General features: G+C 35.9%; 1 protein-coding gene across 2 annotated transcripts in view; it reads left to right on the top strand.

The window, feature by feature from the left end:
* Window positions 1-23,532, top strand: part of Glra3 (glycine receptor alpha 3) — a 152,299-nt gene that overhangs the window by 99,102 nt on the left and 29,665 nt on the right. For both annotated transcript variants that reach the window (XM_028757752.1, XM_028757753.1), the window contains exon 6: window positions 19,819-19,956. In XM_028757752.1, coding sequence (XP_028613585.1) covers window positions 19,819-19,956 — 138 coding nt within the window. The remainder of the gene's footprint in view (window positions 1-19,818; window positions 19,957-23,532) is intronic.

Below are 23,532 nucleotides of genomic sequence, written 5' to 3'. Positions count from 1 at the left end.
GAGAGGAGAGGAGAGGAGAGGAGAGGAGAGGAGAGGAGAGGAGAGGAGAGGAGAGGAGAGGAGAGGAGAGGAGAGGAGAGGAGAGGAGAGGAGAGGAGAGGAGAGGAGAGGAGAGGAGAACACCTTTGAAATGTACTTAAATGGGATTTGGGAACAGAAATGTCTAAAAGTAGGTCATGCTTTTGTGGAGGTGTGTGATAAAATTGTAAACATAGAAAGATTTTTATTAATGATATATTTGTTTTCAGATTGATTTCATAGACAGGTCTGATATATAGATTGTTTACTCTGGATTTTATACTAAGTTTAGTTATTTTTAAAAAATAGAGCTTGTGATGATATTTTTTACAATTATGTCCTAATAATTTCTACCATTATCCAAACTTTCTCATAATTTAAGAGTTTGGATTAATTTCAGGGTACCATTGTGCTCTTTGTTTGCTTACTCAGAGATACAGATGGTTCTTGTTTTGTGGGTATTTGTTATTTAATCTCTGTAGTTACAATGCTAGGAAGAAAAAGCTCCCTCAAGACAAAAATATTGACTGGTGAACACATTTCTTGTAAAATAAATTTCTATTTGAACTTAAAGCAACACGTACCGCATAACAGCAGTGACTTTTATCACCTCTTTAGTTCACATCTTTGTAACTGGACTTTCCAATTACCAGATCTTTTAAACATATGGCCACATACTAAAAAAATGTGATGCAGTCGCCAGCTTATGAAGTGGTGATGTCTCAAATAGTTTTATGGTTTTATATCTTTCAAATATATTTCCTGATTTAATCCTAGTCACAACTTAATGAAATAGGTTTATTTCCACTTCAAAAATAAACCAACAATACTTACAGATGTTGTGTGGCATACAGCAATGAAATGAACAGTAAACTGTGACTTAGTAACTTTCAAAGACATTATACAAACATTAGTCACCTTTAAACTTGTAAGGACTAGAGTTGTACAGGACACACCAAGACCAAGTTCTAAGCACACACACACACACACACACACACACACACACACACACACAAAATTTATTTGCCCCAGAAAGACAAATGGCAGGGGGAAAAAAGAGACAAAGGCAGGGTACAGAGAACAAGGAATAGGGGAAGGAATATTTTCCCCTGAAGGACAAAAGAGTGAGAATGAGACAGCCATGGCTCAGAGGCAAAACACAGTTAAGCAAAAAGGGGAAGCCCCTTTAAGGTTAGAATGAGTTGGTTTGTTTTGACTGGGCATGGTAACTAGGTAAGCCAAAATGGGTTTTAGATGCTGGTCATCCTTAGTTCTGAGCCTCAGAGGGAGGAAATTTCTAAGGGAATAAACCTTGGTGGCTAACTTTAGGGAAATAATCTATGGTTTAGTAAGGGGGAGGCCTGCCAGTATCATGTTTGCCATGATTAGACCTGCTAGAGCTCTTCAAAATATGGTGAGTCTATTTATAAACTCACTATGACAGTCTTAAGATTTCTCCACAAGATATACATCTCCAATACTTATAAGAAAAGGTTGGTTTATATTTTTCTTCATTTCTTTCTTTCTGGCTATAGTCTTAGTTGTTACAATTGGCCTCAACCTTCAAAAGATTGCACTGGTTGGCAGTGTCAGACTATGATCCCAGCAGCAAACCACTTTGGATTACAAATACACTTCAAACAATAAAATATTACAAACTCTATGTCCTCTGTCCTATATTTGTCCATGTAGGTCACATGAATAAATACCAACTCTCTATGTTTTCTTTTAGTTAAATATCATCTTCTGGGGTTACCCTGTCATCCAGATGTGATTAATCATTCAGAGATTTAAACAGCACACCATTATGCATTTCCCAAAGGGAAAGCCTTAGAAAGCTTGGCAACAATATGCTACAGATATTTCCTTTTTTTAACCCCTAAAACAAAATGACATTTTGACCAGCTAAAGGGTGCTAAACCCTCATCAATGACTGCTGACCAAGTCTTCTTGAAATCCTAATAATTTACCACATCGAATATTTATCTAAAATTTAAGTGACTCTATAGTCAAATAACAATCCAGGAAAGTTAATAAGAACATGATGCATTATTAATATAACAGCTTTATCCTCACAATATCAAACTGGGTTCTTACTGGTTATCATTTCTTTCTGCCTTCTGGTCTGGACATTCTCAGAGAGTTGTGGGGATTCAGTTCTCATCTCTCCTATCACTACCACAGTGTCTGCCTGTGAATAAACGCTAATATACTAAACTCTGTGTAATAATCTTTCCTACTTCTCAGATACAGCATTGCTTCTATCAGTGCTCTAAGACACCTTCATTTCTCAGAATATTTTATTTCTCTAGGGAGACAGATTAAAAGGCTCGACCCTCTATAAAATTCTAGGTCACTCCTGCCCACTCTTTCCCCAAACCTCACTTCTCTGCTCCCTAAGCACTTATTCTGTTATATTCCTTCACAATGTTGAGATATTTACATTCTTACTCTCCACCCTATCTCTATCCTCTAAAGGAGGTTAGCAGACTATCTTACACAATATTTTTTGGCACTAAAATCCCCATGAAGATAGGAAAATGTTCTATCTTTAAAGTCGTTAATAAGAGAAGGTGATGCACATGGCAGCAGAATATGGTATCACACTTAACCCAAACATTCTTTAATATAAGAACACTAAGTCACTGCCTGTTCCATCTCCCTCCTCATTTATGTTACCTAGGAAACACTGCAGAGGTGAACTCATTTTATCTTTCTGGTGCTCCCTGCAATCTTTGCCGTGTTAAACTAAAATCTTCTCCACAAAGGGCCGTCCTCCTCAGCTCTCTACCCTTCAGATTGTTTCCTTTTCCTTTGAATACTTTTTGAAAAATGTATTTTACTTTTAAAACATATATAAAACATAGATAGATAGATAGATAGATAGATAGATAGATAGATAGATAGATAGATAGATAGATAGATAGACCGAGAGGTGTGTGTGTGTGTGTGTGTGTGTGTGTGTGTGTGTGTGTGTGTGTCTGGTTGACCTCAGAGACCAGAAGAGCGCACTGAATTCATTAGAGTTGACATTACAGGCCTCTAGTATAGTGATGGGAGCCAAGCTCAGATCCTCTAGAAGATCAGCAGGCTCTCTGATCCACTGAGCCACCTATCCAGCTCTAAATCTTTTAATTATTACTTTTGTGTGTTTTTGTCATGATGTGTGTGGGTACACATGCACTGACCACTCTACATTGGACAACCAATAAGGGGCCTCATACCTTTCTGGAGAGTCTGATACCTTTCTGAGAAGTCATTAGCTGCCTATAATTCTTTGTCTAGGGTGGGGCCATGCAATTTTTTTCTCTTCTATATTAATATTCCTGTTGCTATTACCATCATTCTATTCTTGTTCACGAGACTATACCTAGGACAGACTGGCTCACTCAATACTTGCAGGAATTCTGTCTCTTGCAATCCTTCTGCTCCCTCCCCACCATTGTGTCCCTAAGCCATAGACATGAGAAATATAATATAGATGTACCCACTGGGGCTAGGTACCCCATGATCAGTTAATTTTTGCATTGTGTCTTTCCAGTTGTGGTTTTCTGTGATTGTCTCTATTTACTGTAAAGAGGAGCTTTGATAAGAGTTAGTAGTTACACTTATCCAGGTAAGATGATTTGTGCAAATAAAGATAATTTTAATGGTAGTTAAACATAAAATTTCATTCATTTTGAGCTGCTAAAACAGAATACTGGATGCCAGATAATTTCAAATAGACAAATATATTGTCACTAGATACTGATCAAAACACCAGGATCTACCAGGGTCTTCTTGCTGTCTCTTTCCATACCACAAAAATAAAAGGGTCTAAAGGAATGTCCTAGACTGAATATTCTTCTTAGAGCAGTAGTAAAGCTACCTATGTGGATAGAGATTTCATAGTCTGATTATTTTAAAAGAACTCATCTCTCATTATTGTAATAAAGACAAATGGCTCTATGTGTGAGATGCAATGTGGTAACTTAGAGGATAAAGTGTGTGTCTGATGACCTAAGGTCAATATTAGCAACCCATGGAAAGGTAGAAAAATAAAACTAATTCCATGAAATTGACACCAAAGATTACCTGCAATTTAAAGCATTACAGTTATTTTTCTGTGACTCTTGAGTTTGCTATTCTTGTCTACTTAGTATTTATCAGCATTAATTCTCTTCTTTAGTTAAGTCTCCAGTTATCTTCATTTCCTTCAATGCTGTATTTCCTAGTAATGCAAATGGCCTTATGTGAGCAGGTTGATCAAAGCTTAGGTAACATTATCCCTAGAGATGTCTCCATAGTACAGTCACAAATACCCCATATGCCAAGTTTTGTAACATGAGTGAGCTATATTAGATAACTTCAAAGGTCATCTCAAATCTCAGATACCATAAAAATATTTAAATACATATACAATATTATGGATCCAATAGCTACAACTAAAAACAGTGTCTTCCTTAGGGTTTTACTGATATGAACGGTCACCATGATCAAGGCGTCTCTTATAAGGACAACATCAAATGAGTCTGGCTTAGAGGTTCAGAGATTCAGTACAGTATCATCAAGGCAGAAGCATGGCAGCATCCAGGCAGATATGGTGCAGGAGGAGCTGAGAGTTCTATATCTTCATCTGAAGGCTGCTAGAATAATACAGGCTTCCAAGCTGCTAAGATGATAGTCTTAAAGCCCACACCCACAGTGCCACCCCTACTCCAAAAAGCCCATACCTACTCAATGAGGGCCACACCTTCTAATAGTGCCACTCCCTGGGCCGAGCTTGTGTAAACCATCACAAAGAGTATCTAGAAATGATAGACTAAACACATCATGGGTCAATATTGCATAAAATTGACTCAAACCACTAAACAAACACAATGTGACTTTTGTGTAAAGATAATTGGAAACCAGAAAAATTAAAAATACTAAGAATGAAATTAAATAAAAAATAAAATTGAAAATTTGGAGAAAATAGTTTACTTTTTAAAGACCCATAAATATGTGACTGAAGAGTGACATTTTTAATAAATTGGTGGGGTAAAGTTAAGATGTAGTTGAGTATGCTCTGAGATTCCCATTCAGGACCTGATACTAATTATGGGAGTAGTTTTGGTCATTTACTGTCTGTTTATCCTTTTGAGCAACCATGTTCTAAGATTTCTTCATATAGAAAAGAGTTGTGCTCTTTTCTAGCTGTTTGACAAGAGTTCTCACATTCCAGAGGATTTTGGAGTTTCTTTGGTATTTAAAAAATGCTCAATTTTATGCACTTGTTCTAGTTCCAGTTGTCCTATTCTTCAAAATATATCCAACCTTAGATATTTCAGCTTATGTTAGAGTAATTGTTTTTCTTAGGTCAGAGTCTCATAATTCTTCCTCACATAATCATTTTGAACTCATGAATTATTTCAGAGAGTACTCAGGATACAAAAAAATAGTAAAATCCTCCCTGAAGGTAGTTAACATGCTCTTTTATAATTAAACTTCTGTTCATATAATAGTTATTTCTATCCTCTTCACAAAATTTAGGCATTATGTATACCCTGGGTACAAAACACTTTACAACAAAAATGAAGTTTTTTTATTTACCTATTATAAATCATCATATAATTAGAAATTAGTGGGTAAGAACTCCCAAACAAAATATATCCCATGGATGTACATTATAATAAAATCAGATAACAAATATTTCTGATATTTAGCATGTGTTAACTTTATAAAATAATGCTGATATAATTTAAACCAAGGACTGTTTAGAATTTCTGGTTCCATTGCATTTACAATTGTCGATTAAGACTCATTTCAAAAACTAGGTCTTTTGGATATCATATTTTCTGTGATATGAAAAATATAATAAAAAATAAAATAGCCTAGGAGCATTTTATAAGTACTATGATTGTCACAGTAATATAACAAAGACTCCCATAAACCTGAATTCATTTCAGTCAAGAACTATACTGGCATATAGCTTAATTATTTTGTGGGTTGCAGAATTTTATCCCACTTATTTCTAATTATGTGAATATTTAGTTGCACAAAAGTTATAGTTATATATTATATGCCTATTATGGAAGTCATCACCTACGTTTTGTCTTTGGCAATACCCTATTTTGGTTAGAGTTTTAATAAAAATTTGAAACTATGAATCATGCATATTATTATGTATGAAGGGTTTTGTAGCAAATTACAGAACACTAAACAATTTACACTAACATCTAGATTTTATTGCACTGTGAATTAAGTGTCAGTTTCAGTGTCTGAAATATCTCTCGAAAACTGCTAATTACTTCTATCCCACTTGCACCTCTCCAAAGGCATACAATGTTAGGTATTATATAATACCCATTTTGAAGAGTAATTAGATTCAACTTGGTAATTTTAGTTTTTAATCTATTTAATGATTTTTTAAATTAAATTATAAACACACTGAATAATACTTCATGACTCTGTTTAATACTTCTTGAAAGAAGTGTCTCCTTTTTAGCATCAAAGAACATTTTTCTGTTGAATATTCATATCCTAGGTTATGTCTTTCAGAAGTGAATAGTGGTAGACTAAAATATGAAACATAAGAAATTTCGCCAAGATAAATGCTGCTCCTTTCTGGTCTCTGCTCCGGACATTTTGAGCTTCCAGGTACTGACACATTGATTGGCTCACAGTGCAGCTTTTTGGTGTCAGATGAAGCCTGAGACAACTTTTTACATAAATTGAACTGTTGCAGGCTCACATGGACTGCTTTCCCACCATGTGAAGTTTCTCCCAAAGAAGTAGGCAGGCAATGTCCTCCTATAAGCTGCCCCACTGCAAAAACCCAACTACATATATGACCTTTTTCTCATGAAAATGGTCTAGCTCAAGGTTGGGTCTTTTGACAATTTTATCTGAGATCTCCCACAGGAACTTTTAACACTGTATCTTCAGTGAGTATCAATTTTATGATATTTTGAGATTATTCTGATTGGTATTTAAGACTACAACTCACTCTGTTTCCACCATTATCCAAAACAGAAAGAGGAGAAAGCTAAAGTAATTCTAGTGTTCAAAGAACATGTAAGATAAGTTGTAAGTCAGACATACCAGAGAGCTTTATAGAAAGTAAAAGGCATTAATTTAGCAGACTTAGAAATTTAAATGGAACTGCATGTGGCAGTATGAGTTATGAAAAAGGATTTCAAATCAAATGCACAAATCATAAAAAAATTCAGTTAAATATGTTTTGACATAACAGTTGTTCCTTGTCAAGTTAATAAAAGTGACTTGAGTAATATTTCTCCCAGCAAAAATCAGCATGTGCCAAGAGCAAGTATTTTCTTCTCTCTTTTAAATCCAGATGTTGATTAAGAACACAAGAATTTGCAAAGTAGGTCAAACTAGAAATACTTTTCTGTCTCTCTCATAAAAAACATTTGAAATAGCTAGGTCAAATGATTTTCTGATTTACTTAAAAATTAAATGTAAATTTATAATTCTTCAATACATCTCTGGGCTCTAATTGAACTTGAATATATTCAGGGCCCATAGTCTACAGCTGAATAAGTGTATTTTTATTTTGTTAGTGACATCACAAAACTGTATTTCATCTTTCAGAACACAGTGGTTCAAATGATTAGAAATCTATAATGTTCTAAATAAATGTTATATACGTGGTAATTATACGAAAATGTTATTATTTGTTTTAACCCAGAATTGTAATAGGACAAGTTGCCTCTATATTTTAATTTTGTTTTATTTTAACAAATATTATTATAATTATTAATAATATTATTATTACTGTTACTAATACTACTAAACAAGTCTGGATGTCAGAGGACAAATTTTGGAAATGATTTCTCTCCTCTTACTTGGGCTTGAGGAATTGAAATAAATAACAATGACTTTTACTCAGTGTGCCATCCTCCTTAAACCAAACTATATTTTTAATTTCTAGGAATATAGAATATTTTCCCATTATCATCTATCTTATTTTTCTACCTTAATTTAAAGTATAACTTTTACCTTAGTTTTCTCTTCATAGGTCTGATTCTGAGTTCTATTCTGTACTAATTTTTTACTTGATCATCTAAAATTATTTAAAGACTACAGCTTTATTTATCTAGATAAATAGATATAGCAGGTCTATACTGTTCTCACAACTGGCACCATGGTATTCATTTTTGTACTTGGATTAATTACCAGTTGAGGACCACAGTAAAACTTTCATTTCAATTGTGTTAAAGGTATGGAACAATTTATTTTTTGAGGTTTTTTTTAATTTATTTTTTCTCAAATCGTAATTCATTCACACAGGGGTTATAAACACAGAAAGGCAGGATGTGGGGAAGGGAATGACACTGGAGTGTGGGTGTTCAGGGGGAATACAGATATCATCAGAACCGGGTGTCAGCTGGGTGAAGGTTCAGGGGACAAGTCACTATGACTCTGCCTATGACTCGCTTGTCCTTATCTAAGTTGGTATTGTCTGCCAAGGCTACCTATTTACAAGGTCTATGACTACTCAGGCTTGTAAATTTCCACAAAAGCTGCCTGTTGACATTAGCTTATAGTCATCTGTTTCAATGTTTTTTCACTGAGACCCAAGACTTGGTGTTAGTATACATGTATGACAGGCCTATTGCTAATTTTAGGCCTATGGCTGATTTAAGGCATTCAGTGTGTAAGCAGGGATGTCCCTGACATCTCCTCCCTTCTCTAAGTATAGAAAGGCTGTGGTGATTCGAAACTTGCAAAGACAGGGATAGAGGCCTGACCTCCAGTATTTGAAGGGGACCTTGTAATGGCTCCAGTCCCCCTGTCGTTGTCCAGTGACACATGAGGGCCATACCCATCTCGATGTCTTTTTCCTGGAGAGGGGATACTTTTGACATCAACCCCTATGCAGTCAGGCTTGTCCCTCAGGGAACCCAGAGAAATATTTTTATCTTTTATAATCCCTTGCAGTGCTCAGCCTCGTAGCCTAAGAAAAAATTAAGATCGCCTGTCAGAGGGGGTTCTGGGTGCCCCCTCTCTGCTTGGTCTAGAGGCAGAAGTCGTCCCTTTTAGATTGGGTGGAGATGGGTTTTGGAAACACCCTGTATAAAGTAACAACCTCATCTTGAGTCTCGTGGTCCTCCATAGCTAACTTATGATAATGTATCTGAGTAGGTTTTGCTACCAAATTATTTATCTGTTGTATCACAGAGTTAATCCTCCTATTTGAGGGCCAGGGACCAGCAGAAAAAAGCAAAAAGAACCTAAATAATGGTCCCAAGATGGGAGGAAATGGGGTTGACAATCTTGGAGAGGCTGAAAACCAATTCTTGTACCAGCATTCATCTGTCTCTTTCTATCTCTGATTTTTCTTAGGGCCTTCACTACCTGTTTCATGCTCTCTTTAACCCTCCTTGTCTTGTCTATGTAAAGGCAATCTTCTTTAAGAGCTGTACACAGTCAAGAGCTGTACACAGCCTTTTCTATTGTAATAAAGTAAATCAAGTCCAATAAGGATCTTTGCGATTTTAGGAGGTCTCTTCAGACAGCTAAACAAGGGATTTCTTCAGATTAGTGATGTCAATCTCTAGCTGTTTGATATTCTTGTCAGTGGCCCTTCAAAGGTCTGAGCAGTATAATTTCAGAGGCCAGCATCTGGATTAGAACTTCTAACAGCAGACATTACAGGTGATTCATTTTTACCTGGAAAGGAAAAAGAAGGGAATTCTCAGGGAGATTTCTCTTCCCTGGATGTAAATTGTTATTCATCGTATTTATGGTTGGGCCTGGCTTTGTGGGGGTATCTATTTTTTTATTAATCTTTTTGGTAGCCAGTTAGCTGTGCCTTCTGTGGTATGAGACAGGCATATCAATCCTCGACCCCATAAGGGAACTGGGTCTGGGCCATTCCCTTTAAGGGTAAGAGGGTCCTTCTCCATATCTGTGGCAAACTTTTGTTGGTCTCGGTGGTACCAGAGGCAGTCAGCAGCAGATTTGCCATGAGCTTTCAGCTTTAGACAGATTAAAGTGAACAAGGCATGATGGAGAGTATTTCAGGGAGACTACTTCTGAGGGGGTACCGTTCCTCCTCTTTTGTTTTTAAAGCCAATTTTTCAGAGTTCTTGTAACATCAGGGCAGAAGCGCCAACAGTCGGTCCTTCCACACTCAGAGAGTCATGAAGACCCTACTTAAGGATATATAAATCTATATTAATAATCTTTTGTCAAAGGACTGTTATGGCACCGCTGACAACTAATCAAACTATATAATATATCGATTAGTAATAGCTTCTTTTACTTTTTGTGAGATTACCTCTCTTTTGTCAATTAATTGTTGAGAAAAATTAGGGTTTACATCTCACTTGAGAATATTGAACAGAGACTTAAATTCTTTTTTGGAGAGCTTAAAATAAGATCTTAGCCAATTAGCAACTCCTAGAAACTTTTGAAAATAATTTAAAATAAGTAAAGTCTCTCCCTCTCTCTCTTTTTTGTTTTTAGATCCTTTATCAGTGTGTGTGTGTTTTTTTTATTGGATATTATATGTATTTACCTTTCAATGTTATCTCCTCTCCCATTCTCCCCCAAAACCCCTTATCCCATACCCCCTCCTCCTAATTTTTGTGAGGGTGTGCTCCAAACATCCTCCCAGTCCCATCTCCCTGCTCTCGAATTCCCACACAGTAGGGGATCCAAACTTTTGGGGACCATGGCCCTCCACTTTCACTGAAGTCTAACAAGGTCACCCTCAATTCCCTATACAGGTGCATGAGTCCCTCCCTTTGTGCTCTCTGGCTGGCGGTTTAGACTTTAGGAGCTCTGGTTGAAACTTTTAATACTCCTTCCAGAAAGGACCAAAGCATCTACACTTTGGTCTTCCTTCTTCTATGTGAGTTTTATGTGGTCTACACGTTGTTTCTTAGAAATTGTGAGCTTTTGGGCTAATATCCACTTATCAGTGAGTGCATACCGTGTATGCTCTTTTGAGATTGGGTCACCTCACTCAAGATGATATTTTCCAGCTCCATCCATTTGCCTAAGAATTTCAGGAACTCATTGTTTTTAATAGCTGAGTAGTACTCCATTGTATAAATGTACCACATTTTCTGCATCCATTCTTCTGTTGAAGGGTATCTGGGTTCTTTCCAACTTCTGGCTATTATAAATAAGGCTGCTATGAACATGGTGGAGCATATGTCCCTGTTGTATGTTGAAACGTCTTTTGGGTATATGCCTAGGAGTGGTATAGCTGGGTCCTCAGGTAACACTATGTTCAATTTTCTGAGATACCGCCAGACTGCTTTCCATAGTGGTTGTACCAGTTTACAATCCCACAAACAGTGGAAGAATGTTCCTTTTTCTCCACATCCTCGACAACATCTGCTGTCACTTGTGTTTTTGATCTTAGCCATTCTGACCGGTGTGAGGTGGAATCTCATTGTTGTTTTCATTTGCATTTCCTTGATGACTAGGGATGCTGAACACTTCTTTAGGTGCTTCTCAACCATTCGAGCTTCCTCAGTTGAGAATTCTTTGTTCAGCACTGTGCTCCATTTTTTAATAGGGTTCTTTGATTGTCTAGAGTCTAATTTCTTCAGTTCTTTATGGTATGGAACAATTTTAATAGAGAAGGTTTACAGCCGTATGAACTTCTGCACAAGACTACCATATTTCACTGTCTGTACATTTCTGCCTTTTAATAACTTTTAATAATTTTTTCTTCTCTTTATGAGGATATGGTCATCTCAACTTTAAGTGATATAGTGATGCTTAAATTTTTCATTTACTCAAGCTATTACTTCGAAGACATGTTTGTTTTATTTCATTAGAGAGAAAAGGTGAATAGTCTATAGCAGAGAAAGTAATTGGAGAAAAGATCCTAAGTGGGATGAGAAGTGATTTCCCAGTAAAAATACTGGGAAGTAATTTTTTTCTGTTCTCTAATGAGAAATGTTCAGAGGACTGATAGTATGGAAAGAATTCTGTTGGGATTGCCTAGAGACATCCCTAAAATCAGTAGGATAATCTGTAGAATCACGGGGTGTTTGATAAAATGGCACAAGCTTCAGAAAGGTTAGAGGGAACTGAAAAAGAAAGTATTTGTGTGAGGTTTCTCTCCAGGTATTCAGAGACTGATTCTCCCTGTCCAGTGGCCTGAGCCAACACAGAAAGCCATATAATCTACCATGTCTATATGGCATGAGATAGCTAAGCAAATAGATAAAAATATATATCGGTAGATTTTTTTGGTTGGCAGAGCAGAAAAATAAACAGAGAGACAAAATAACACTTTTTGTTTTGATTTATTATTATTATGTTACTTGGAAATAGTCTAGACTTTCTAGATGGTCCCACAGAGTCCAATAAACTCAGAGCTAGTAATTTCGATTCTTAGCTCATCCACCAAGGGGTTTAAAATAAAGAACTTCTACATCCTATTGTTTAGAAAAGATAAAAAAATCTTAGATCAAAGACAGAAGGCTAATTCAGTGGTGATAAGTGTTCCTTAGAGGTTATGGTTTAAATTGTTTCCCTGTTGATATGGCAACAAATGAATACACCAAAGGACTTTAGTACCAATTGAAATGACCATGCATTTTACCCATCCTAGAATTATTTGGATGCTAGAGCCTAGCCACAGAAGAAAGATCATGTATTCTATAGCAAGGTTAGAAAAAAAAAAAAACACCACCACCAACAACAAAAATCTACACCACATGCATCCAAGAAACTCATTGTCCTATACACCTGTGAAGGGAACTAATCACTTTCCTCTTAGGAGAGGATTCCTTTTAAAAGGAGAACAACAAAGAAAATATTTAAGCTAATGTACTCATCTAATATTATTAACTGAAAGGTTTTATTTGGGTGGATAGATTTTAAGAAGCTATAATCTAATTTTAAGTGATTACCAAAATTAAAATTAAATCACAGTAATTTGTATTCAAAGATGCAACAAGTGTTACTAAATTTGAACTTGTTATCACTGTCTATTGATCCTGCTGGATAAACTATCTTTTTTTCCATTGAGAAAAATAACACCTTCTTGAACAAAGAAGGGAAAAATAAAAATACCCTAAAAGACTGAAAAGGCTTCCTTTCACACGTTAGACATTTTGTTATTGTATTCTTTTGTTTTTCTTCTATTGAAAATAGCTTTTTTTCTTCACATTAGATATTCTAATTAGGGTTTCCCCTCCTCCTGTTTCCTTGACTTCTCCTCTCCCATCAATATCCTCCCTCTCTTTGTCTGTCATTAGTAAACAAACATAATTATAAGGGATAATAATAAAATAAAACAAAGCTAATATATCAGAATACAACGAAAACAACCAGAATAGAAAGAGCCTAACAAAAGGCACATGAAACAGGTACAGATGAAGAGATTCACTAATTACACATTCAGAAATCATAAAAACACTAAACTGGAAGCCATAATATGTCTTATATACATACACACACAAACACACACACACAGAGAGAGAGAGAGAGAGAGAGAGAGAGAGAGAGAGAGAGAGAGAGAGAGAAAAGGGGGGAGGGGGGGGAGGGAGGGAGGGAGGGAGGGAGGGAGGGAGGGAGGGAGGGGGGAGGCAGGCAGACAGAGACAGAGAACCTGTAGAATTAAAAAATAGAAATAAAATTAAATAAAAATAAGATGTAAAAACAAGCAAACAACAGCAAAGACAGTGGTGATACAACATTATGAAGCAAGGACTTCCAATATTTGAGTTTCTTTTTTTAATTTTTTAAAATTTTTATTTATTTTTATTTTTTCTTTTATTGGATATTTTCTTTTTTTCATATTTCTAGCAAATGCTTATATGTAAATAAATATTATATGCATTACAGTTGTGAGTGTAAACACCTTTTAAATCAGAACTAGAAAGGCGGAAAATGCTTGAAGGTCTTCTTTAAACATTAACACCTAGCAACTGTGTAGAACCGACATCTATAGATTATTTCACCCAACAATAGCAGATATACTTTCCTCAGGATCAATAGTAAATATATTAACATAGATCATATTGTAGGTCATAAAACACATGGTAACAATTTTTTATTGGATATTTTATTTATTTACATTTCAGATGTTATCCCCTTTCCCCATCCCCCCCCGAAACACATTATCCAGCCCCCATTCCTGCTAATTCTATGAGGGTGTGCCCCCACCCATCCACCTACTTGCCCCTCCCTTGCCCTCAAATCCCTCCACACTGGGGCATCCAACCTTTACGGGACCAAGGACTTCCTCCCCCACCAATACCTGACAATGCCGTCCTCCTCTACATATATAGCTGGAGCCATGGGTTCCCCCAAGTGTGTTCCCAGGTTGGAGATTTAGACCTTGAGAGCTCTGGTTGATTGGTATTGTCGTTCTTCCAATGGGGCCACAAACCCCTTCAGCTCCTTCAGTCCTCTAACTCTTCAATTGGGGACCCCATGATCAGTTCAATGGTTAGCTACGGGCGTCTGTCTCTGGCAGAGCCTCTCAGGAGACAGCTATATCCGGCTCTGGTCAGCATACACTTCCTGACATCCACAATAGTGCCTGCATTTGGTGACCCTAGGAAGGACAGTCTTCAGAAGCCCCCTCTCCAGTCTCTGTCCCACATTTTGTCTCCATATTTGCTCCTGTGAGTATTTTGTTACTCCTTCTAAGGAGGACCGAAGCCCCCACACTTTGGTTTTCCTTCTTCTTGAACTTCATGTGGTCTGTGAATTGTATCTTAGGTATTAAGAGCTTTTGGGCTAATATCCACTTATCAGTGAGTGCATACCATGTATGTTCTTTTGCGATTGGGTTACCTCACTCAGGATGATATTTTCTTGTTCCATCCATTTGCCTAAGAATTTCATGAATTATTGTTTTTAATACCTGAGTAGTACTCTGTTGTGTAAATGTACCACATTTTCTGTATCCATTTCTCTGTTGAGAGACATCGGGGTTGTTTCCAGCTTCTGGCTATTATAAACATGGCTGCTATAAACATAGTGGAGCATGTGTCTTTATTATATGTTGAAGCATCTTCTGGGTTTATGCTCAAGAGTAGTATATGCTTGGGTAGTACTATGTCCAATTTTCTGAGGAACGACCAGACTGCTTTCCAGAGTGGTTGTACCAGCTTGCAATCTCATCAGCAATGGAGGAGTGTTCCTCTTTCTCCACATAGTCACCAGCATCTGCTGTCATCTGAGTTTTTGCCTTTAGACATCCTGACTAGTGTGAGGTAGAATCTCAGGGTTGTTTTGATATGCATTTCCCTGATGACTAAGAATGTTGAACATTTCTTTAGGTGTTTCTCAGCCATTCGGGTTTCCTCAGTGTTTAGCTCTGTACTCTATTTTTAAATAGAGTTATTTGGTACTTTTGAGTCTAACTTCTTGAGGATATATATATATTGGATATTAGCCCTGTATTGAATGTAGGATTTGTAAAGATCCTTTTCTAATCTGTTTTAAGGCAAAGAACACTGTCAATAGGACAAAATGACAACCAACAAATTGGGATAAGATCTTTACCAATCCTACATCCTATAGAGTTCCTTTTCTATTGGGCATCTAGTGCTGGATATGCAGCCTATTTTTAAGAGTAGTTTGTTTTCTAATGAGACTTTCTTAACTAAAATTATTTTCTGTTTTGCAAGCAGTTATCAATTGGAGATTGCTTCTGGGTTAGGAATGGGGACATGTGTCCACTTCATTCAGCTCTTAGATACCATCTGGTGCAGACACATGTGCATGCTGTCTCATTCTCCATGAGTTCATATGATCATCTATCATGTTGTTTTAGACATCCTTGTTTCCGTGGTGTCCTCCTTCTCAGATGGTTCTTATACTCCTTTCCACTTTCCCTATGCAGCATTCTCTGAGGGTTGTGTGGAGGAACTGGATGGACATTCCATTTAGTGTTTCAGGGTCTCCCACTCTCTGCACAATGTCTGGCTGTGGTTCTCTGTATTTATTCCATTTGCTGCAGGAGGAAACTTCTCTCATGATAGCTGAGTAAGGCAATGAGAATAGCAGAATGTTTTACTGTGGTTTTGTTTGTTTGTTTGTTTGTTTGTTTTTGCTATGTTCTTTTAGTATATTTGGTTTTATCCTAAGCCTCTGAGCTATCTAGTCTTAAGATCACTCAGATGGCTGAGTAGAAAATATCTTCAAACATCTAATATTGGCTTGAAATTTCCAAATCTATAATTCACAGCAACTTATTACCAGTTTCCTTCACCATAGTGCATCCAGATCAAGAATATTTTTAATAGTGAACAGCCATTCATATATCATTTTACTTTTCAAATAAAAAATGATATGTACCTTTACAAAACAAGTAAAGGCATGGTTCACTTTGTACTTTAGTCAATTAGAGACGTTCCTTGAAAGAAAACTGATTACTGATAGAAGATTGTGTGTGTGTGTGTGTGTGTGTGTGTGTGTGTGTGTGTGTGTGTAAGTGCCCTTTTCTCATAGGTATTTACTACTTCATCAAACATGAGCATAGTTAAATGAAAATGTTCTTCTTTACTAAAGAATATGACACTTAGAAATATAGGAACTTCCAGCATAGTCTAGTATCACTGCCTGTATTTGTGTTAAAGCATAATCCACCACTGTTTCAACATCATAGAAAATATTACAACAATGAAAACTACAAATAATATGTCACTGTGACCGTGGAAAAGCTTTTAGGGCTGTGAATTTTGTGAAAGGATCAGGCTAGTATCATCTTTATAAAGCACAATTTTGTGAAGTCATTTTATGTCTTCAAAGATAAAGAGAGCTATTATTAATTTCTCCTACAATTCTTGGGTGTTTTTAACTTCTTTCAAAAAATTGGCTTTTCCTTTATCCTAAATTTTTTCACTTTCTCTTGTGTTCTTCTTTGGGGAGGAGAGGTCATTCATTGCTTTCAAGGACCAACTTAAATGAGACAGAATGTCTTACCTACACTTCATACACAGTAAATACTTGTTGAAAAGCAAGAATTGAGACAGCCATTTGCAAGCTTCATGATAGTCATCAAATGAAATATTTTGTCAAGTGTAGATGAATATCTTTGTTCCTTATGTAAATTACTTTTTCATTGTGAGATTATTATACAAGATGATTAAATTGACCATGTTGCTCTCATTACCCAATATATTTTCCTTAATATTTTCAAGCTTCTATAAATACTTGTTATCCAAAGGAAAAGAATATTAAAACACTTTGAATTCTGTGGAAGAGAATCTATTAAAAGTTTGTTAGAAGGTTTATTGAGGCAATAGTGTCATTAAGTTTCCTTCAGTGCCCATTAAGTTACTCAGAATAAAGAAAATGTTCCTTAATCGTGGCCATCTCATTAATTACCTTCTGCTTTCAAGTTTAAACATCCTGTGAGTTGTAAATAAGTGTACAATAACACAGCTGTAAAACCTCCATTTATAGATCACTTGATGTGAATAGTTCCTCACCACAATAACAAGTTTTACGGGCTCCTAGAAAATAGAAGGGAGACGAATTGGAGCATGACTTCCATGGAATTTCAGGCAGCTTGTTTCTTTTCATAGACGATTACACAAAACTCTATCACTTCAAAACTAAAAGGGTGTTTTGCTTTTCTTTTCATTCATCTGTCTAAACTGGTACAAAAAAAATCTCAAACATTTTGTCTTCTGTGATTCTCTGTATGAACTATAAGAGACCTCCCTTATCAGGCAGCAGATAAAATTGGTGCTTATTTTACTGTCTTGAGATCATTGAGCAATGTGCCCTAAAGCAGAGCTTTATCTATAATGCACATGTTAAAGGACTTATGAACAAAAGTGAATCATTCTTTTATTACCAATCCAATCATTATTCATTTGGGGTTTCCCTGAGAGGTTAATAATAAGTAAACTAATGTCTAAGTCTGGAACAGTGGTTCCCAACCTGTGGATCACACATCATAAATTCACATTATGATTCATAATAGTAGAAAATTACAGTTATGAAATAGCACAAAAATAATTTTATGGTTATAGGTCACCACAACATGGGGACCGGTGCTTCAGGGCTGCAACATTTGGTAGGTTGTGTACCACTTATTTAGAGAATAATCTTGTAGTTATACATCTATTTTTGATCCAGAATTCAGACATGGCACCCTTCAATTTGGATGGATATACAAACTCTACCAAACAACCCTTGTTCTGTAATAAGCCAAAACAAAAACAAAAGCAAAAACAAACAAAACAAAACAAAACAAAAAAACCCTGACATCTATGAAAACTCATTAGTCAAATATTTTTGTTCTTTTTCATTTCAAATGTTATTCTGCTTCTCGATTTCACCTCTGCAAGCCCCCTATTCCTTTCCCCCTCCCCTTGCTTCTATGAGGGTGCTCCCCACACACCCACCAACTCCGACTGACCTCACCTTCCTAGCATTCCCCTATGCTGCTGGGGCATTGAGCCTCTATAGGACCAAGAGCCTCCCCTCCCATTGATTCCCAACAAGGCCATCCTCTGCTACATGTGCAGCTGGAGCCATGGGTCCCTCCATGGGTACTCTTTGGTTGGTAGTTTAATCCCTGGGAGCTCTGGGGAGGGGGTCTGGTTGGTTGATACTGTTGGTCTTACACCATCTAAGGAGTTTTTACTGCTGATACTCTTATCACTACTGTCTCCACTGCCCATTGGATACATGCTACCAAGTATTCCCGATTGCCTTTACAGTTAGATCAGAATACACTTTCTCTGGAAGATTCTGAGAGAGGCTGGAGCATGATGAACTTCTACCCTCTTACCCATTGCCTAACCTATCCACAAAAGTTGTGCCAAATCATTCCATGAAGTTTTGGTACAAATTCCTTCTGCACACAGCTTCATAATTTACTAGTTTAACCAACTGATATAATTCATGGATCATATCACGTTTGCTAACATCATGGATCATATCATCTTTTTCTAACACTATGGAATTGACTCATGAGAGTAACAACAGCCGTGTTCACATTCACTTAGACTCCTCCACTACAATAACACGGAAGCATAGATTTCTATAATTTTTCATTTGACTGGGAAAAAAAGAAAATTCTACTTATATTAAGCCCCTCCAAAGAGAAATATAATACTTTAACTTAATAAAAGATGCTGGCAAGCCGGGCTGTGGTGACACAAGTCTTTAATCTCAGCACTTGGGAGGCAAAGGCAGGAGGATTTCTGAGTTCGAGGACAGCCTGGTCTACAGAGTGAGTTCTAGGACAGCCAGGGCTATGCAGAAAAACCCTGTCTTGAAACCACTCTCCCCCCCAAAAATAAACATTGCTGGCTTACTGAAAACTTCATTTGTAAAGTCAATGCTGAACTAATTACTAGTGTGTCAAACTATTCCATGTATACCTTTTAATCATCTCTACCAAATAAACAAGCTTGCATTTTAAGATTATTTTGTTCATGTTGAAACTTGGAACAGAGAAGCAGGTAAATGAGCTGAGAAGATTAAAGCAAAGGAGGCATTAGACATTAGTACTTTTCCCAGAGAAATTTATACTTTAATTCAGTAAACCATGGACTATTGGCCTTATCATGTAGTCTTTGAAATTAACATAGTGGAACAATGTTAAAATCTTCTGAATTAATCCAAGAGCTTCCCTTCCCCAAGAAAGAATAAATACTACCTTCCATATTGTGTTCTTTTGAGCCTCTATCATTGTCTTACATTACTGCTGATAGACTTGTGTGATATGGAATCAGATAATGCACTGTTCAACTGATTGACTCAGGGTCATACTGATCCTCTCATTCCATGTGATTATAACAGAAGGTTTTTATTTCTTCGATTTGAATGTCTCCCTTTGGCTATAAACAAACATTTCTATATTTTATTTAGTTGGGTACACGATGAATGATCTTATTTTTGAATGGCAAGATGAAGCCCCAGTACAAGTGGCTGAAGGACTCACTTTGCCTCAATTTCTGCTGAAAGAAGAAAAAGACTTACGATACTGCACTAAACACTACAACACAGGTAAGGACTGAGAACTTTTCTCTAATGCTTTTAACTTTTGATCTAATGATACACAGATTATTAAAATTATAATGTGTTGATTTTAACTGTTTTAGACTATGGAGTACAAAATGAGTAATTTCAAAACAAATGAGCTTTTTACTCATTGTATCTTGTTATATGTGATTTGTATGAGATAAAAAAAATGCTTGGTGCTCAGTTTCATTTGAAAATTCTTTATGGAGCACCACATATGTGGGTAAAATGATGATTATAAGCATGTTTCCTTATTTCTATAGGAAAATAAACAATTTGGGGGCATAAACACTTTATAAGCCAACAAAAGGGCTTGCTTTAAATAATTACATTTTCTGACATATTATCATGTATTCCAAAACACTGTTCTATTTTTTCTATTTTTCTCTTTATTTTGATACTTTATTCATTTCTGTTTTCAGTTACTTCTTGAACCAAGAGAGAAACATGGTGTCTTGAGTAGATACCATATTTAACAGCGAACACCAAAAATTAAGAAACTCAATGTGGTATTTGTACCCTGCTGAAATGTGCTCACTTCTCTTAAGTATTGTGGGCAATTCCCATAAACCTTCTCTAAGAGAAATGCCTTTTAACTGTCCACAACTCAAGTGTCCACCCAAAGAGATGCACATATGGCCTGATGTTCACATGCTCACATTAGCAGTTACTCTTACCATTTCATTCCAGTAAAGCGTGATTCATCTTGGCCTCAGCGTTTTCCAGAACTGTGAGCTCAGTTGTCATCCTATAAAGCCCCCAGTCTCCCTTACCTCCATAACTAACTCACAATATCTAATTTTGCAAAATGCCATATTCAACTCACAGATGAAAGTGTTAGCTAATTTTTGTACAAGAATGAGGTTAACATCTCAGCATAAAATTAAAGGACAGACAGTACCCTCATTCATTTTTCTAAGGATGGATAATTTCTTTTAGGAAATGTTGAGAAAAATCTCTAGAGGTGGTAAGTAGAACTGTCATCACAGAGGACCATGAATTTGGTAGTTTAAAACAACAAACTTTCATTTTCTCATAGCTCTAGTATATAAGTATTGTTTTAAAAAAATCGGACATCAGCAAAATTATGTTTTCTCTGGAGACTTCAAGGTTCCTTCCCTGTCATTTTCTTAGTTACCTATTTCTGACAATTTTGGGTATTTCTTTACTTCTTGATATAGCACTTAAGCTTCTGTCCTTGTGTTCACATACTGACCTCTGCATGCATCTGTGTCTCTGTAGTCAAATATCCCTCATTCTGTAAGGACAACAGTGATATTGAAGTAAATTTTAACTTGATTGTGTCTTCACGTCAAGCAATGATTTCTAAATAAACGGAAATTCACAGATTCTCTAAGGATTTGAATTTTAGACACATTCAACACAGAACAATAGCTGACTCTAGACATTTCAGGGAGAATTTTGATGATACAGAGACAGGAGACCCATCTTAGCAGGAAGTACATTTGCATACCTTGATATTACAGCTCATATTTGTGAATGCTTACTTCAAGCAATTACTTCAGCAGTAATTTTCTAGAATACCTAGTTGTCTAATATTTGTTTAATACAAAAGATGAAAGTATGTCCAAAGTACCAAGGCTCAAAACCTTATAGAAACATCTGGTAATGTCTCTATTCGCATATGTGATTAATTTGTCTCATATCTGAAACTTTGTTTTATGTTATTTCCTCAATGTGCAAGATTCTTATTTTAGTTGTTTTCCAGTGTAGGTTCATATATCACATAATTCTCACTGCATATGAAAGAAAAAATAACACACATACACGTGCACACACACACATACACACACACAAATCCATATCTGTAAATTCCTGGTGTTGCAAGGAAATAAAATTATTGAAGTTTATCTTCTTTTGCATACATATTAACTACATATCTAGGTGTGGAGAGACATGCTTTTAATCCCAGCACTTGGTAAGCAAAGGCAAGATGATCCACATGAATTTGAGGTCAACCTGGACTAAATAGGAAGTCCCCAGGTCAGTCAGTAGTAACATCTACACAGTGAGAAGGAAATACACACACACACACACACACACATACGCACCCACACTCACACACACACTAAATTGCACGAATCTAAAAGTTACCTCAGGATTATGTGATCTTTTATTTTTCATCTAGAATCTAATTTATTTTCTTACCCTTGCTTAGTATGCTCATCTTGTATGGATGAGTTTTCTCTCATCACTGTGGTCCAAGTTTAAGATTTCTCTTCACAACATAAAAAATGCACATGTGCACAACAATGAAGTTAGGTTACATATATATTTATATGTGCATTTATGTACGATCATAATATTTGCATACTGTATTACTTCATTTTCCATCTTAGTTATATTTATAAAATGACTTTAAAATATATAATAAAATCTTGTATTTTTCTTGATGATTACATGAAGCATAGAGAACATACACAAATGGTAAAAAAAAAACCTTAATTTTGTTATGAGATTACTTAATAGAGTAGCATTAATATAATATAGTTATATTATATTAATACTTCATTACTCTAGCTCTATTTCATTTTCTTTACAGTGAAAATTTAAAGTTCTATATTTAGTATTGCTTTAAAAATCTAAATGTTTTTAGATATTGCAGGAATCATTAATCATTTCATTGATGAGTTGAGAGAAGGCTTGTGTATGGCTTGTATATGGCTTGTATATGGTTCTGGTTGTTATATATTAAAAAGTGTACTCCACTGTCTCCAGAGCTGGCAAGCTAGTGTAGAGATCTTAAAGTTCTGCTGTCACTTCTATTTTCCTCTAGAGGCTATGCACTTGCCTCCTTTCTGCCATCCTTTATGAGCTTGCTCTATTAATAGGAGTCTGCACTAGACACTCTTCGTGCCATACACCAGCAGGTTTATAGTCATGCTCTTTAATCTCTTTTGTCTGTGGTCATATCAAATAATGATACTTAAAGAGCATATTAGATCTGTGACATCAACCTATTCAAAATAATAAATAATAAAACCAAGAATCAAATGACTTAGAAGACTGTTTCTTTGAAGGATGGATAACAAAGCAATAGAGATAAATGAATAGAATTAGAACTCAGAGATAAGTAGAAATATTAAAGGTGTGTTGACTTAAATATTCATAATCTCTATGTGCAGAATCAGAGGTACATAACAGAGGCACAAAGGTATATACAGTGAATGTAATCCATTTGGTTTTCCACATGTATTAAAATTATCTTAAAAGTTATTAAGGCAAAATGGTACATATTTACTTTTCATAGTATTATTTATAAAACTGCTCATCTTCATTTGCACTTCTGTCTTAATACTTAAAGAAAATACTAAGGTTTTCAAAACAAATAGCACCCGGTTAAATAATCAATTGGAAGTTCCAGAAACACAAATTATAGGTAACCTTTACACAATAAACATGTTTTGTTTTATCCACCTGACAACAAGTGTCAAAAACAGAAAAAAAGAGATCGTTGACAAGTATGAAAAGCTATTTGAACATGAAAATAGGATTACATACTATTTTAGAAGAGTTTATTCCCTTGTCACATTGTTTCCA

Source organism: Grammomys surdaster, unplaced genomic scaffold, assembly GCF_004785775.1.
Source record: "Grammomys surdaster isolate TR1022 unplaced genomic scaffold, NIH_TR_1.0 126182, whole genome shotgun sequence".
Taxonomy (NCBI): Eukaryota; Metazoa; Chordata; class Mammalia; order Rodentia; family Muridae; genus Grammomys; species Grammomys surdaster.
This window is presented reverse-complemented; position numbering and strand designations above follow the sequence as displayed.